The 18,053-nt window shown below is 38.8% G+C and overlaps 1 protein-coding gene across 1 annotated transcript in view; it reads left to right on the top strand.

The window, feature by feature from the left end:
* The first annotated feature begins 762 nt into the window (after nt 1–762).
* Nucleotides 763–18,053, top strand: part of MTPN (myotrophin) — a 58,396-nt gene continuing 41,105 nt past the window's right edge. The window contains exon 1 of the mRNA XM_019452862.2: nt 763–1,120. Coding sequence (XP_019308407.1) covers nt 1,049–1,120 — 72 coding nt within the window. The 5' untranslated portion in view covers nt 763–1,048. The remainder of the gene's footprint in view (nt 1,121–18,053) is intronic.

Here is an 18,053-nt window from a genome sequence, read left to right as displayed (position 1 = left end):
ACATAAATAGTTCCAGTAAGTTTTTATTGAATCTTTGTTCATGTGTGCATGTCTGGGTCATCAGTGTTGGGGCACAATTCACTTGGATTCTCTGCCCCAAAGGTATTACACCCAAACTCTAGGAGAGTAGAACCGGCTTCACTAGAATAGTCCTGAAGCTTCAATCCACTGAAAACAAACAGAAAATTTAAAAAACACAAATTATACGGGACAGTTGGGTTTGCTCTGGCCTATGGCACCAAACTGAATTCTTAGTCCTGGAAATAAACTTATTGCATCTTTTTTTAATTATATCCTCCGTGCCTAGCAGAATCTGGCATGGAGGAGGAGCCCAAGGGATGCCTGATAGTGGAGGAAGAAAGGGAAGGAACAAGAAAGGGAGGAAAGGAAAAAGAGAGAAAGGTGGTAGAAGGCGGGGGGGGGGGGGGGGGGGGGAGGAGGAAGAAATTCAAATCAAACATTCCTACTGCACACTTTTAGAAGGTGAGCAAGATGCCCTCCAAGGTTGTGTTTTAAAGAAAAAGTTCTTCTCACGTGTAGTGTGCAAAAACGTCCTGGTTCCACCTGAAATACCCCAACCGCCCCTCCACTCCCTGCCCTCCCCTCCTGCGGCCTCGCTACGCTGGCCTTCCAGTCCCGCCCACTCCCGACCCCGTCAACCAGCCTGCCTAGCCACTGCGCCTGCGCCCACGGAGCGCTCCGCTGCGCGCCGTCGGGGCGGGTCGAGAGCGGGGCGTTCCGCCGAAGGGAAGAGGAAGAGGAAGTTGGGGGAGGATCCTAGCTGGGAGTGAACCGGAAGTGTAAGCGCTCTTGCTTCTCCTCGGCCAGGCGGAACCTGCTCTGCTGGGCCCGGTGGCCGCAAAAGAACTTTCTATCTCCCGCCCCAACGGTCGCCGCGGCCAACTGCCTCGCCCGCCTGGCAGCCTTTCCCGCCTTCTCTTCCTTCGGCTCCGCGCGGCCCTGTCTCCCTTTCGCCCCGCGGTATCCGCTTGCTGCTACCACCGCCTCCTCGTCTTCTGCCGGCCGAGCGGCCCGCCCCGCTGCAGTGATGTGCGACAAGGAGTTCATGTGGGCCCTGAAAAACGGAGACTTGGATGAGGTGAAAGACTATGTGGCCAAGGTAAGCGGCGACGAGTGGAGTACGCGAGAGCACGGAGGTGGGATGCCGATGGATGGGGCTGAGGAAGCTGACGGGAGCTGGGTTGGCGGGGGTGGGGGCGGCGGAGGGTTGGGGAGGAAAACCAGCCGGGATGGAGGTGGCACCGAGGAGAGAAGGGAGTCCGGGAGCGTCTGTATTGAGGGAAGGGGTCCTGATGACGCGGTCGCGTTCCGTGCCAGGTAAACTGCTCGGTGTTCAGTCAGGCTCTTGTCCGCCTGCCTCCCTGGGGGGAGGGGAGGAGTGGTCACCCTCTGTTAGGGTCCCTTCTGAGCCTGGTCACTTGAGTCTGGCCCTCTTCTATGCCTGAGTTGCTTAAACCTTGCTTGAATGGGGTAATTCTCCATCTTGGACCTGCCGGTTGCTGAATGAATCAGAGGAACGTCTTCTTGAACTTTGAGCCGGTTAAGAATTTAAAGTAGTCATTGACCGTGAAAAAAGAGTGCCGAAAATAGCAATGGTTAAAATTCTGAAACTTGGTATCACTTCACTGTGAAGCCTTCTCTTTGGGTGTGGCCTTTTTGGTCTCCCACGCTACAACACATACATCCTTGCTTCAAGTGGTAACGTTGTCCATTAGCGCCGGGGGGTGTTTAAGATACAGAATAGTTTTTCCAGCAGGCACGTTAACTTCAGTTACTCCGTGTTGATCCTTGATCCCATCTGAAGTGAAATGCCTAAACGTGTAATAAATAGTATGCCGTTCATTCACAGTATATTTGGGGGTAGGATCATGATGAGAAAAGCTCATCTCAAATCTACACTCAAAATGCAAAATTGAATCTGCATGGTGGTGGAGTGGTAACATTCCAGGCCGACCTGCCTCTGGACCCCAGAACTGTGCCTTTTGTAATTAGGAGAGTACTTACGTGTTTTTTGTTTTGTTTAATTCAGTGGTAATGTTAAAAAAAAAAAAAAAATCCCCAAAGTGTAACCTTAAGACATAACCTTGGAGGACATCTTCTAAAAAGTGTAACTTTAGGGACATAGCCGTGGGGGGCATCTGACTCACCTTCTAAGAGTGTGAGAACTGGTTCTGGATTTTAGTTCTTCAAAGGATATGCCCACTGATGTGCTGCTTTGTCTCCAGAGATCTGTTAGGAAGCAACTAAGCAGAAGCAGAGTTTCTTAAAACTTGCAGGATTGTGCAAGGCAAGCTGCTGCTGCTGTTTACTCTGTTTAATAAATACCATTACAATTTAGACTTTCTGCTTGCAGATCATGTGTTTAGCTGTTTGCAGTGGATTTGTAGGATGCCTTCTCACTGCCTTTCAGCTAGTGGTAGTCTGAAACCTAACTTACGGGATGTTTCAATACAAAGTTTAAAGGAAGAAATTACTGGGGCGCCTGGGTGGCTCAGTTGGTTAAGCATCGACTCTTGGTATCTGCTCAGGTCCTGATCTCACAGGTTGTGGGATCGAGCCCTGCAGCAGGCTCTGCACTGACAGCATGGAGCCTACTTGGGATCCTCTCTCTCTCTCTCTCTCTCTCTCTCTCTCTGCGCCTTTGCCTTGCTTGTGCGCTCTCTAAATAAATAAATAAACAGACATTAAAAAAAAAAAAAGATGTGCATGAGAGGAAAACTAGACATTCAAAGAAAAGGAAGTATTAACTAGTTTATCCGAAAAGGTTTGACTGTCGTGTAATCCTATGAACAGTGAGCTTTTTCCTTAGTTTTATTGAGTAATTTGAGTCTCTTAGAATACCGTTTGTTTTGTTAATGAAAAATAACAACAACCGAAACCGCCAAAAACCTGCACTCCAGTTTTTACTGACTGAGTTCCCTTCAGGTGTCTCTTCACACTCTCAGGTGCTTATAAGATAGTTTCTTCTGTTCTGCAGCCGTCTTCCCTGCTTACTCATTGACTCATCGTTTTCATCTGCCAGTTTATGATACTCTACTCATTATGACACTCTGAACTTACGTAATGTGCATTTATCTAAGTAACTGCAAAGAAAGTACATAAAGCACCGTTTGGAGTCCTCTAGTTTTCCTTGTAAGCAGTAAGAGCCTTTAAAATATTCTTCTGTACTCCTGTGAAGATGTCTCGCATAGTTAGTATACACGAATGGACCTGTAGGTGAAGCATTTTAGTATTCTCCCTCGTTAAAACTAGTATTTAAAAAAATCAGTAATTTTACTTTTCTACCTGCTTTTGACTTAGATACAGAAATCTAAACATGGAGAGCCATAAATTACTGGTTTGGGGTGAGTTCATGAACTCTGAAAAGTAAGTTCAGAGTCCCCAGACCATTGAAAATTGTCTATCTTTAAATGGAAAAAGCAGCATATAGAGAAGATTTTAGGTTAATCCGTATTAAATGTTCATCTGTAACATTAAAACAATGTCTGAGACAGTTTGGCTTCTTGACTGACCAAGATACCATACTTGGTTCATTCGTTTTTCGTGGGCACCTTTCAGGTCCCAAGCACTTTGCTAGGCCAGGCCTGATAGTGAAGAAATCGGACACAGTGCTCAGGAAACTTAAGCATCTGTATTCAGCAGACTTGTGTGGGAAAACTGTCATACTTTTAAAGAAGTTTGAAAACTGTAAGTAACATCTCACATAAAATTTGGTTTGTCCGTTTGGAAAACGAGAAAGCCGGGAAGTAAGATAATCACGAGCAGCAGTAGTAGATACTCGTAGCCCCATTTTCAATCTATATACTTCTGGGTGACATTACCCTTGCCTTGTCTGCCATTTTTGCCTGTGTGTTAATTTCTTCCATTGGACTTCATTCTGCTCTCACCTGAGCTCCAGACTTTCTAATGGATAGTTCTGTTCAGATACATTCGATTGACCCCACATTGCCCTCTCCAAAACTGTTTTCATTTTTGTTGTCTCCATTTCGACTAATGACATCATGACCCAGCCGTTTCCCCAAATGAGAAATTGAGGGATCTTCCCAAATTTCTGCGTGTTATCAAGACTACCTTCTTAGTCTCTCGTCCATTCTTTACTCTCCATTCTTATCACGACCTTAGATTAATTGCTGTGTCTTTCCCACGTGGTCTGTATTTTCCTTGACTATAGTATTCCTCTCTTTCCTCGTCAACTTGCACATCTTAGGGGAGGGGATCTCTCTGTCACGTGAATTCTGGGCATGTTGTCTTTTTCGGCCAACCTCCTTCACTGCCCTTAAAATACTTTTATGATTCCCCATTATTAGTTTTTTACTTTTTAAGTAAAAAACTTATGGCTTTTTAAGCCATCTATTCCGTAAGTACACTCTGATCTGGCCGGGGCCTGCCTTTCTGCAAGCACTGTCTACAGGTCCTCTGCCCCAGACCCTGCCAGCTGTTTCTTACTTGTACATCTTTCTGTGCACTCTTTTCTTCCTCCCTGAGCAGGTCTGCTCACCTCAATCCCTAACCCCCAACCTCGTGAGCTCCTCTTAGTGCACATATCACTTCTTCCAGAAAAACATTTGATTTCAAATGGTACACTGCTTCTTTTACTGTTTCACTTACCAGATTGCTGTGACTTTGTTTACATGTCTGTCTTTAATTAGGCTCTGAGTCTCTGGAGCTTAGATATTATATTCTTTTTCATCTTTGTATCTCCAGTACAGTGCCAGGGAATTTCACACATTAAAAGCATATGTTCTGAGAAATTCTTTGTCTTAACTTAGCTACAGTTTCAGCATACTTCATTAGCAATATAATTGCTATTGATTACCATTGACAGAGTGATTTATATTGCCAGGTACTAGACGATACTCTGCAAGATCTTTACCAAAATTTTCATTTGCTTTTTACCAAAGCATTTCAATATAGCTAATAGTATCCCCATTTTAAGGATAAGGAAATTGAAACCTCAGAGAAGTTAAGCAACTTAACAAGGCCACAAAGTAGCACAACTGGGATTTAAACCTAGAGCTGTCTGACTCTACAGCCCATATTTTTTTCTCACTGTATCAGTCTTCCCCGAAATGGTTATCGGGTGTCTTCGCTCAGAGTAGCTTAGCATCAGCACCTTAAGAAAGAGAAAGGGGCTTATAAGAAGTAGGCACAAGTTACCTCTGATTATGAATAACGACATAGAAAAATGGCTACAATTAACAGTTTGGAAATAGCATAGAAACAGTATCTCTTATAAACTTTAAATCTCACTGGGGGGCTGTCTTTGCTCAGTGTACATCTGTAAAGAGATGGATAGTTTGATAGCTTATGGAAACTTGTATTTATAGTCACACAGTTTTGGGGGCTTTTTTTAAGATTTTTTTTTTAAGTTTCTTCTACACCCAGTGTGTTACTTGAACCCACCACTTTGATCACTTTGATACCAAGAGGTGGATGCTCCACCGACTGAGCCAACCGGGTGCCCCAGATAGTCACACAGTCTTAACAATTTATATGTGCAATTATGATCCTGCGCGGTACAAAAAACTTAAATTGTGTCTGTTTGCTTTAAGAAACAAAAGTTAAGTATTGAGATTTCTTTTCAGTGGTTTAAATTAAACAGACTGCAGGGGCGTCTGGGTGGTTCAGTTGATTAAATGTCCGACTCTTGATTCCTGCTCAGGTCATGATCTCATAGTTCATGAGTTCAAGACCCGCATCAAGGTCTGTGCTGACAGTGAAATGCTTGCTTGGGATTCTGTCTCTTCCTCTGTCTGTGCCCCTCCCCTGCTCGCTTTCTCTCTCTCTCTCTCTCTCTCTCTCTCTCTCTCTCTCTCTCTCCCCCCCCTCCCTCCTCCTCTCTTTCAAAATAAACTTTAAAATATATATAAATTAAACACATTGTAATTTTTTCAAAAAGTATGTTCTTAAAATTTTGTATGTTTGAGCACTGTGATGCCAAGTGTAAGTATAATTTCACTTACACATCATATAATTTCATTTACTTATCACATCAACCCATGAGCATAGTTAATGTTGCTAACCCCCATTTTAGAGACTAAGAGACTGAAGCAAAGATTAAATAGCTTGCCCAGGGTCATAAAGCTCTTGACTAGTGAAGCTGAGATTTGAACTCTGACTTCACAGTTCCTTGCTATGATACTTCAGCATGCCATTGACCTCCATTTCTCAGTAATGCTAGGTAACTCAGGAGATGCTGTATTATTGAGTATACAAGTGTTAAAAATAATCACAGCAGGATGGTAATTATCCATTGAGACTACTTAGGGGTGACTTTTTTGGTAGATTTTGAGGATCCAGCTGTCCTAGATAGAGGTGAATGCTTATGAGATGTATTGATAAGTTGCCCCTTATCTCCAGCAGGTCCCATACATGTAGTCTCTTGTTTACATGTGCTTCTTTTTCACTTGCTGTGAAATACTATACATCAGGTCTGTAACTTCCCTTTCTCTGTGGTTTCCCTTCTTTCTCAGGCCCCCATTCTAATTACATCTACCTTTGACACCCTGGTAGGTTTTAAAAGCAACAATTGTGCACTCTTTGAAAGGATAGGATCTCTTGAACCTGAGAAAAGTATCAACTCTAATCTTGAGAAATTGCCAAGACTTACTGGGATCACTTTTCACTTTCCTAATAAAATTGGCAATTTAAAAACAGTCCTAATTCAGTCTGTCTTGCATTTATTCATTTTAGGTGGTTTCCCTTTTCTCCATTCCTTTTTTAAATTGACAGTTTCTTATATCGAAAAGATTTGTTGCTGTGTTATGTATGCCCTTTCTGCATCAGGGCTGGTGACTCCGTCAGAAAGCAAATATATCAGCTTGTATAAATACAGGTGCCCCCAGAAGGTATAGAACGTTTAGTGTAGATACTTTTTTTTCTATTAGTCTGGTGTTTGGTTTGTTTTGTTCTGTTTTAATGCAAAGGAAGACCTTTCTTATATTGGAAGGCTCGTGTTCACTCAGATGTCCATAGGCTATATATAGTGTTTTGCTCTAAAATTTTAGATAGGATCCTTGCACTAGTGCAGACAATTAAAAGCGCAGTAAGTTAAAGCCAATTTAATTATAAAAACAACATAAGCTTATTATTTAAAAGACAGCTCTGTGTTGAATACAATAAATAGAGACGAAGTCTCTCATTGCTCACTCCTCCTCCCCAGGTGGTTTCTTTAAAGTATGGCTTGTTAGGTGCCTGGATGGCTCAGTCCATTAACTGTCTGACTCTTGATTTCAGCTCAGGTCATGATCTCATGGCTCTAGAGTTGGAGCCCCATAGGGAGCTCAGCGTTGACAGGTTGGAGCCTGCTTGGGATTCTCTCTCTGCCCCTCCCCTACTCGCTCACTCTCTCTCTCTCAAAAAATAAACTTGAAAAAGAAAATAAAATATAGGTTGTAGTAGGTATTTTCAAGACAGAAAAGCATAAAAAAGACAAAAATTGACCTATAATTCTACTATCTAGATAATTGCTGTTAACTTTGAAAACTGAAATTCAGGAACAGATTAAAAAATGCAACAGCTATGGCTCCCTTCCCAGGTCTCTTTGAACAAAGTGAACCATTCTTAACAGTTTCACCTAATTGCAGAAAAGCACTGGAAATTTACTTATCTATTTCCCCACTTAAAAAACGATTCTGTGTATACATACCTTCTGCACTTTGCTTTTTTTAATTCCTTAATAATTCATCTTAGGTTCCACATTGAAATTTATTTATCCTCTCCTTTTTTTTTTTTTTTTTTCTTTCTTCCCGGTGGGACACAGTGTCCTGTTTTCTGTTTCATTGATGTACCATAGTTTATTTGACTAGTGTTCAATGCAAACATTTTTTCCGGCCTATTTTTGTAATTAAACAGTGCTGTCATGATTACCTATGTATAAACCTTGACAGCTTTTGAGGCTATATCTGTATTACCCTCCTGAGAAAGTTTTATCAACCTAGCCACAAATCAGTAAGCACGTAAGACTAATTATTCTCTCACAACATCAGCAGCACTGGCCATCATGACACTTTGTAGTTTTTGCTGTTTGAATAGGTGAGAAATGATACGTTGCTTCAAATTGCATTTCTTTAATAAGAAAATCCAACATCAGATCTTTAGCATTTGTGTTCTTTTCCCCCAATTTCTTGTTTATTTCTTCTGTTCAGTTTTCTGTTAGGTAGTTGGTCTTTTTTTTATTGATTTGTATGAGCCCTTTATAAATTAAGGAATTTAGTTTTTTATCATGTGTTTTGCAGGTATTTTTTCCAGTTTGTCTTCTGACTTCATCCATTTTGTTTTTCTATAACAGTCTTTACTTTTTATGTGGTAAATCTCACTTTTTCCCCTTGTGTGACCTGGATATTTTCTATTACAGAGATCTCTTTCTTTATAAGATTATAAATTTGGGCTTCTAGAATTTTTTTCTTTTTTCTTTTTTCTTTTTTTTTTGGCATTTTAGGCAGTTGATACTTCTGTTATCTATTTTGAAGTAAGCCACAAAACAGGAGTGTAGTTTGTGTGTTTTTCTGACAGTTTGTTTCCGTACCATTTATTGTGTAATTTTTTAATTTGTTCCTGAATTAATAATCTGAACTACTGTCTTCATCATAAACAGAATTCCAGTATGTGTTTGGATTTCTTGCTCTATTTCGCTCCATACTAAATTGTTTTAGTTACTGTAGCTCCATTATTTAGTATGGAGTAGAGCCATTTTCCTCTTACATCCTTTTTAGAATTTTTGTAGAAAGGTTCCTTTAAGATTTTTTTCCCTTTTCTTTTGTCTCAGGGAAAATGGGAGCATTTTTTGAATGACTTCAAACTTAACCCTTATGTCTCCATAAGCATTAGACATTTTTTTTCCTAGAATGCTGGTATCATGTAATCTAAAGACCATAACGCTTTAGATTTTAATTCACTATGAACTATCTTAAGATCAGAGGATATAGTGCAGCATGGGAATATTCTATATCAAAGTATTTGTAAGAGTGAAATTGTGTTTAGGCAATCAAATCACAGCTGAATTGATAATTAAGAGTTAATAGGTACTATAACAAAGGCTACCTTACGGTAAGAAATACGACTGAAATTAATTTTTTTGCAACTGTATCTTTATTAATAGTTCTGATAAGCTTGGGAGGTTGGTTTTTCTTATTCTTTTTTCTTCTCTTTTCTTTCTTTTCTCTTTTCTTTTTTCTTTTTTTAGTCCACAAAACATTACAAAGATGGAGAGGGGCTGTGATTACTGAAAGCAATGAGAGAAGAAACAAAAACATGAGCTGACCCAAGAAAATGAAGGGCCAAGAGTCATATTACCTTAAAGTTCTAGAGGCCCATACAATAATGAATATGTATGAATGTAACTGTGAGCTTCATGAATAGTTTAAATTTGGTCCACTTTTCTCTTATTTAAAAAATCAGACAAGTGTATATTTTGGAAAGATTTCTATTTGACTATATAAAATAAAGAACATTTTGATACTTAGGTCTAAATTCTTGACCTTCTGAAAAATTTAGGCATCCAAATAAGGGGGTTTTAGAAGCTAAAACACTCTCCTTAGGGAATTTGGAATTTCATTGTTGATTTAGCTATCATGTTAATGGCTTTGGAATTAAACCCTCTAGCTGTGGTTCTCTTAACTAACTGGATCACTTTGAGTGAATGAGTTAACTACTCAGAACCAGAGTTTCCTCAATTGGGAAAAAATGAGGATGTTTATAAGACCCTCTTGATGTATTTAAACTGTGTACCTTTTTCCCTGGCATGTGGTGAAGTGTTAGCCAATAAACGTTAAGCCATTGTTACTCATGATAGTGACCATAAATATGTTTAGAAGCAAAGCTACTTAAATATCCATCTAGTCGACCTCCCTTATTTTGTAGAGGAGGAAAAATTAGATGTTAATAGGCTTGACCCAGATCATACTGCTAACAGGTATTAGGATTTTAATGCAGTTTTCTGGAACCAGAACAGATTTTTTTCACTATATTATGGTATTTTATAATAAAGTACTTTATACTTTATTACGTCTGATGGAATATTTTTTGCCTACCCTATCTGCTTAGTAAATTTCTGCTTATTTTTAAGTTCTTGTTTCGCATAGCATTCACTGTTTGTGCAGTTAATTCCTCATTTATGCCAATGTGGTATCAAATATAGATATAGAATCTAATATAGAATATAGATATCTAATATAGAACTTTTTCACTGTGTTTATGCTGTAGTGCAGTGTTTCTTACACCGGAGAGCTATGGGCTCCTGATTTGACTGACAAGTCCCTAGACTTGAATTTGAAAAACAGTGGTTGAGAAACTCAGATCTTGTTCTGTAGAACTCTTGCTCCTGTCTTTAAGTTTTGAATGTTCAAAAAGAGTTTTTGTCTTACTGACTGGTTTAAAAAAAAAAAAAAAGGTGCATGTGTAGGAGTGAATCGCTTGTTACCATTTAGATATTGAATAGTGCCTCTCAAACTTGAGAACTCAGAGATTACCTCCCCGCAAAATATTGTGTAGATATTTTTTTATAATTTTTTTTTAATGTTTATTCATTTTTTGAGAGACAGAGAGAGAGACAGCTTGAGCGGGGAAGGGGCAGACAGAGAGGGAGACTGAGAAGCCGAAGCAGGCTCCAGGCTCTGAGCTGTCAGCACAGAGCCCGACGTGGGGCTCGAACTCACGAACTGTGAGATCATGACCTGAGCCGAAGTCGGACGCTCAGCCGACTGAGCCACCCAGGCGCCCCAATATTGTGTAGATCTTGATTTAAGGTGCAGTGTTTGTAGTGGGGCTTTTGTCTTTTTAGGGGTGGAGGTTCCCAGAATTTGAAGGCCCTTCCTTCTTATATAGTAGGAGTCTTGGTGAAATGCAAGGCTTGGCTCCTACCACAGTAAAAGCCAAAAAGGACAAATAACTTGCTTCTGCCTGCACTTAAGAAATGGGCCCATAATCCATAACCCTAATTGGATGCTTTTACCTGGAGCTGATACAAAGACTCGGGCACTGTAACGGATGCAGTGGCAGCAGTAAAACCTGCAGTTTCAGAAAGAGAAGTAGTGTTGTGTCCATTGTGGCCTCTCTTCTGTGCCCAGATGATTCTCTGAACATTTTGGTTTTATTTCTTGTTTTTAAGCCTCTTTCATTGCCGTACGTTTACTCAGCTTGGTTCTTCAACCTTCACAATAATTCTGAGAGATACTTGTATTATTTGTTTAATGCATTCCATTTCTGTTCATCATTATGAATTGGTTTCCACTGCTTATAATTAAGAGCCCCGTATGAATTTTTACCTGCCTATTCTCCATTATTATGCCGTGAACTTTTTGAAGATAAAAAAATCATCGTGTGTTTCCAGTATTTATCACATTGTCTCTTTTCTGCCGTATAGTTAAGTTTGGGTTGAATTGGTATTCTGGGAACTGACCCTTGCTTTGTTGTTTCCAAAGTTGTTTTACCATATTCCTCTTTGTGACAGTTGTTTTTCGTATAAATGATGTTCCTTCATTTCCTCTCTTGAAAATGGCTGTTTTCAAAGTCTTTGTTTTAAACTCAATAAGTTCCGCCCAACTTTTTCACACTATTACAATAGTTGTGGAATACAATGACAGTGACGATAGTTGCCTAGATATAACACCACCTTCCGCTTGTAACCTCTCATGGCCATCGCTTTAGAATTTCAGTGATGAATTTTTAAAACCATACAGTCTGAGTAAAAGTGAAGGTAGTTTTATGCTTGTTTTCTTGTGAAGAATAAGCAGCATCATTGCTTTTTCATTGGTAATAATGAACAAATATTAAAATCTATACTTAATGCCACATTGCTTAAAACAGTATGAAAGCACGTGGACCATCCATCCAATAAAATTGAAAGCTTTCCAGCTGCAGACCAATTCCTTGGAAAACACCTTTATTATTTAAAGCTCTCTTTAGAAGAGTAATTATACTTTCACTTTGCATTCCAGCACACCTGGGTTTGAGTGCCAACCCTACCACGTACTAACTTTGACCAAGTTGATTAATTCCATGAGCCTCAGCTTTCTCATCTGCAAGTAGGGATTGTAGTAATAACCAATTCAGATGTTTTATCTCATTTTTAAAAAAGATACTGAATGTAAGATTCAGCATAGCATTACCTAACAGATTATAACTGCATAGCGCATGTCTGCTATTTGAGTTGCTTTTATGTAGATCCATTCCTAAGAGGAGTCTTAGGCCAAGGCTGTCTTAGGTTTTGTGAGCTCTACAGTCTCTATCATCAGTATTCATCTCTGCAGTTATGCAAAAGCAGCCATGGATGATATATAAGCAGATAAGCATGTCCCTGTTCCAGTTACACTTTATTTACGAAAACAGGCAGCAGGCCGGATTTGACCCATGGGTCAGAGTTTGCTCATCCCTGTATAACACCGAAGTTACAAAAACTGGCTTGTCTAATAAACTAAATTTTATTTCTTTCTCTTCAAGATTTTGAGATCTAAAGTAATTAACATGTATGATCAAACATAACACTTATTTTGGGGCTCAACATTTCCGAAAATATGATTCAGAAATCTTTCTGCTGTAAAGATATTGAAGGAAGAACAAGACTTGGAAAAGCCACATGTAGATAAGGGGATGAGAAAGAAAGTTCAATGAAATTCTCTAAAAGAAAAAGCAGAGTCTTAATAGTAAATTTGAAGCTTAGGCAAGAGGCCTAGAATTATTCTGAAAAATAAGAATCATTGCTTGTATACATGCAGATAAGAACTGATTTAAATCATTAAACTGAAAGGGAATTCTACAAAATCTTTTCGGTTATCAAAGGTCATTCTTCACCAGAATGTTCCAGGATTATTCTCTCTCCAGTCCTAATGCCAGTCCCACAACCTCACTTGATTTTCAAACTCTGGAAGAGGAAGAGAAGGCTAGTTAGTACAGTTTTCACTGGTTCATACATAATTCATTCAGCAGATACCATTAAGCACCTGTAGTGCTTAGTAAGCATAGAACTTAACAACAGTGAATATTTCTGAGGATCCATTTTCTTCAGTAGGTTCATTTAAAAGGCTGTACAGGATAAACAACAAATAAGGTAGTTGTATAGGTTCTGAATAAATTATTTTCCTATTTAAAACATGGCATACAAATAAAACTTAGAAAGCAACTGTACAAATGTGTTTAAATTCTGCAACTATATAAAAATAGTAGACTGCTTTAAGAGCCAAGAAGTAGCCATATTTGATTGCAGTAGAGAGGAGAATCAGTGCTATAGAACTTCAAATTCAAAACGGAAGATAATGGGGCACCCGGGTGGTTCAGTCGGTTAAGCATCCAACTTCAGCTCAGGTCATGATCTTGTTGTTTGTGAATTTAAGCCCCACGTCAGGCTCTGTGCTGACAGTTCAGAGCCTGGAGCCTGCTTCGGATTCTGTGTCTCCCTCTCTCTGCCTCTTCCCCGCTCACACTCTGTCTCTCTCTCTCTCTCTCTCTGTCTCTCTCTCTCAAAAATAAACATTAAAAAAAATTTTTTTGAAATGGAAGAATGGGAACAGAATGCCTTCTCTTTGAGTACTTACCCTGTGCAAGGTATGGTCCTATATAATAAATTAATATAGATACACATATAATTTAATCTCACATCTACCCAGGTAGGCTTAATCTCCATTTTATAGTTAGAGAAATGAAAATTAAGCAACTTGCTGAAATCCTACAGCTCGTAAGTAGAAGGACAGGATTTGATCTGACCCATCCAGGAGAGTACTCTTTTCCCATCATTTGCATTGAAATTTTTCAGAGCTACAAATGAAATAGATAGGGGGAAAATTGAAGATTATTACAGTAGGTAAAGCATTGAGATGGAACCAGCAAAAGATAGGGAAGAACATATAAGTTTGAACCAATAAATAGAAATACAAGTTTTCACAACTGAAAACACCCAAAATTGGACATACAGGGTCCCCATCTTTTATTCAAAATCAGTAAACACAAATGAGGAACAAGACACATCTTAGATAAAATGATTATGAAGTTTTTTTTGTTTTTGTTTTTTTAAGTCTGTATGCTCATGGGAAAAATTATAACATTAATTTTAAGGGGTTAAGTCATCTTCCCTTCTTTTTTTTTTTTTAAGTTTTTTTTTTTTAACGTTCACTCATCTTTTGAGAGACAGAGACACAGAGCGTGAGCAGGGGAGCGACAGAGAGAGAGACAGAATCCAAAGAAGGCTCCGGGCCCTGAACTGTCAGCACAGAGCCCAACGCAGGGCTCAAACTCACAAACCATGAGATCACGACCTGCGCCGAAGTCAAATGCTTAACCCACTGACCCACCCAGGTGCCCCCCTTTATATTATTTTTGATGGTACTGGAAAACAGTGAAACAAGCATTTGTGTCAGGAATAAAACCTATAACATGAATTCAGGTTGTCACTCCTGTACGATGGTGACAGAAAAACAAATCTTAAAATATGTACACCCTCCCCTTCCCACTCAATAGATTTCTGTAGAGATTGTGTTTAAAATTGTAGGAATTGAATTACTCTTCCCCTTCTTTCTCTCTTGCTCCCTCCTTTCCTTCCCTTCTCCCACTCCTTTCCTATCATGGGTTTATTTACAGATACAGACTTTAGGAATGTAAATCATTGGATCCTGACAGAAGATATTTCCCTGGCTACCTAAGATTTTAGGAATAAATTCCAGCTGTGGAGCCATGAATTAGTTTTCTTGAAAATGAGGCTAATTTTTGATCATATTAATTTTTCCAAATTGAGATACTAGTAATAATGTTTTGAGTGGATTTTTAAAATTTTGGTAGTCTTTCTAAATATAAATGCATGCATTTTGTAAAAATTTCAATTTTATACCACCAGTAAAAATTTTAATACTTCACTGTTTCCATAGGAAAATTTCTAAGTGTGACTAATGGCTTTAAAACCTGCCAAAGAAGAGGGGTAATTGGGTGGCTCAGTCGGTTAAGTGTCCGACTTCGGCTCAGGTCATGATCTCATGGTTCGTGAGTTCGAGCTCCACTTCGGGCTCTGTGCTGACACCTCAGCCTGGAGCCTACTTCAGAGTCTCTGTCTCCCACTTTCTCTGCCCCTCTCCCGCTCACTCACTCTCAAAAATAAATAAATGTTAAAAACAAAAAATTAAAGAAAAAAACCTCCAAAGAAGAAAAATAAAGTGAGCTTTTATTAAGTAAATCAACTATATAAAACTAAGTGACTGAAATAGTCATCTTGAAAAAAAAAAACCAAACTTACATTAAAAGTTCTATGTTGGGGCACCTGGGTGGCTCAGTTGGTTGAGCATCCAACTCAGACTCAGGTCATGATCCCAGGGTTGTGGGATCAAGGCCTACATCAGGCTCCACAATGAGCATAGATTGTGCTTAAGCCTGTTGAAGATTCTCTCTGCCTCCCCCCACCCCCCAACCCCTGTCCCCTGCTCATGCTCTTTCTCGCTCTTTAAAAAAAATAACAAAGTTCTGTGTAATATATAGATAGGGGAACATACCATAAAATTTGGGGCCTCACCTTTCATGGACCTTCATTTAAAAACATTTTTTGTTAGTAAAGAAGGTAAATGCTTAACACTTTTATTAGTTAAAAATACTTACAAAAATAAAAAGTTATGCATTACATTCGCATTTAAATTTTTCTCTGGTTCATATTTTATTTGATTTTCATTAGGTCTGTGTGATACTGGTGAGTAACTTAATGAACATGAATGTATAATTTGAACATATAATTCCAGAACCTTGAATAGTCCTAAATTAAGAATCCCAGAGACAGAAAAACATAGCTGTTTACATGAACTATGTTAAAAACACAGGACTTTGGGTCACCTGGGTAGCTCAGTCAGTTAAGCATCTGACTCCTGATTTTGGCTCGGGTCATGATCTCACCATTCATGGGATCAAGCCCTGCATGACAGTGAGAATCCTGCTTGGGATTCTCTCTTCCCGTCTCTCTGCCCCTCCCCCAAATGCACTCTCTCTCAGAATAAATAAACTTATTTAAACAAAAAAAAGAAAAACAAAATAAAAACGCAGGGCTTTGTTTTATTTTGTAGTTCTCATCCTTAAACAAGTTATATGTGTTTTGTTTTTTTACCATGAGCAGGTTCTTTGTTAAAAAAAAAATTTGTGCCAAATTATCAGGCATTATTACCATTGAAATTTCTTAACATTACTACTATTTGTAGTGATTTTGTCAGTGAAAATAACCCTCAGTAGGTAACATGTCTGGGGTGACTGATCCTGGTAGCTTTTAGGTGACCACTTTGGTCAGGATCATCTGAGTAATGGTTTTAACTAACTAGTAATAAGAAGCTATTCAAAACAAATTTAAAATGTTTTCAGTGGATGCATTATTACATATTTACTAGATAGGTGCCCATTAAATAAATGATTATTATGGGTGTTATTACTGTTCATTACTTTGAAATGAGTTCATATTTATAATATTGAAAGTTTGATGCATTTGGTGTGGCAGATCTCTTCTGTTAACTTTAAAGAAAATATGTAGAAGTAAGAGCAAGTTGATTATATATTTCTCAGACCTACTTTTCTGTTGTGCCATCTACTTATATAATCACCTTTTTTTATTTGCTTTGCCTCTCAGTGGTAAATTATACATGTGAAGCCATTGCTATGTTGTAATTTATAACTCTGGTTCTTTTTATCCATTAATGTCACCAGTGCAGTAATACATGATTTTTATGTTATGTTATGTTATGTTATGTTATGTTATGTTATGTTATGTTATTGGCAAAGTTATATCCTAAGGCAAGGACTTTTAACCTCAAAGAGCAGGGGAGAGAGGACAGAGGGATAATTGTGGGAGGAGGGGCCATAGCATTCATCCAATTTCTTAAAGGCTCTGTCATTACAAAAATACTAAATACCATAGTCTTAAGGAAATTCTGAACTCCAAGTGAGGAAAGATAATAAATACTTAGCTGTAACTGGATTACTGGGAACATTGACTCAACATTATGGAATTTGTTAAATTTAATAGTTTTATGCATTCTTCTATCAGTTAGGTGTCCAGTATTAACTTACATGCTGTGCTACAAAATGGTCACACATATGCTAATTTAGTCTAGTCTCTGTTAAGTAGTTTTTGAGGACACTGGTTTCTTGTGACAGAACAGTATGTGCTTATGCCTTAGAACTCAGTTGCAGCAACATGTAGGTATCTTGGAGATCAAAGGAAGCAAATTACTTGCTTCTTTTCCCCTGAAAAAAGTCCTAAAAAAAGTTCTCTGCAGGAGTCAGATGACCGTTCCATTTGGAAATATTATAAAGAATGTTATCTCAATCTGAATATTTATTATTCAAATGAACCTAACGTGTAGTAGAGGCCTGAAAGAAGGTCTGGATCTAGTAAATATCTCCACCAAACCGTACTTCTGAAAAGCATATAAAAGGTTTGCTATTACAGACAAGACATCTGAAACTTCAACAGTATATACATATTTGTAAATGTGTTTTTATTGCATATTAAAACCATTTAGGAGACTAGATAAGGCAAACTTTTAAAAAATCTGGAAGAATCTAGTGAGAGCAAGATTGAGACATGCACAAAAATAGAAATACTAAGTAAACTACACCAAGTAAATTGTACTCCTCTGTTTGGACCGTGGATGTTAGAGTTGAGCACTTCCTATCACAAAGCCCGTTGAAATTTTTTTATTCACCATTGTACCTAACCTGTTGTCCTTTATTTGCCTTAAACTTCCAGAAGCTATACTTAAAGTGAAGTAGTATTAGCAGCCCACCAGAAGAAATTTACTCTCTGGACCACGTAAGTGATTAGAATAACAATATCCCTAGAATATAGATAAAGCACTAATACTTGCCCTGTGTTACAAGTAAACATAATGAGCGGCGCCTGGGTGGCTCAGTTGGTTAAGCGTCCGACTCTTGATTTTGGCTCAGGTCATGATCTCATGGTTCGTGAGTTCAAGCCCTGCATCGGGCTCTGTGCTGACAGTGTGTAGCCTGTTTGAGATTCTCTCTCCCACTCTCTTCCCCTCCCCCACGCGCGTATCCACGTGCTCTCTTCTCTCTCTCAA

Source organism: Panthera pardus, unplaced genomic scaffold, assembly GCF_024362965.1.
Source record: "Panthera pardus isolate Hobbes unplaced genomic scaffold, ASM2436296v1 HiC_scaffold_8, whole genome shotgun sequence".
In the NCBI taxonomy this organism is placed as follows: domain Eukaryota; kingdom Metazoa; phylum Chordata; class Mammalia; order Carnivora; family Felidae; genus Panthera; species Panthera pardus.
The sequence above is the reverse complement of the archived record's forward strand: the minus strand, read 5'-3'. Positions and strand labels throughout refer to the sequence as shown.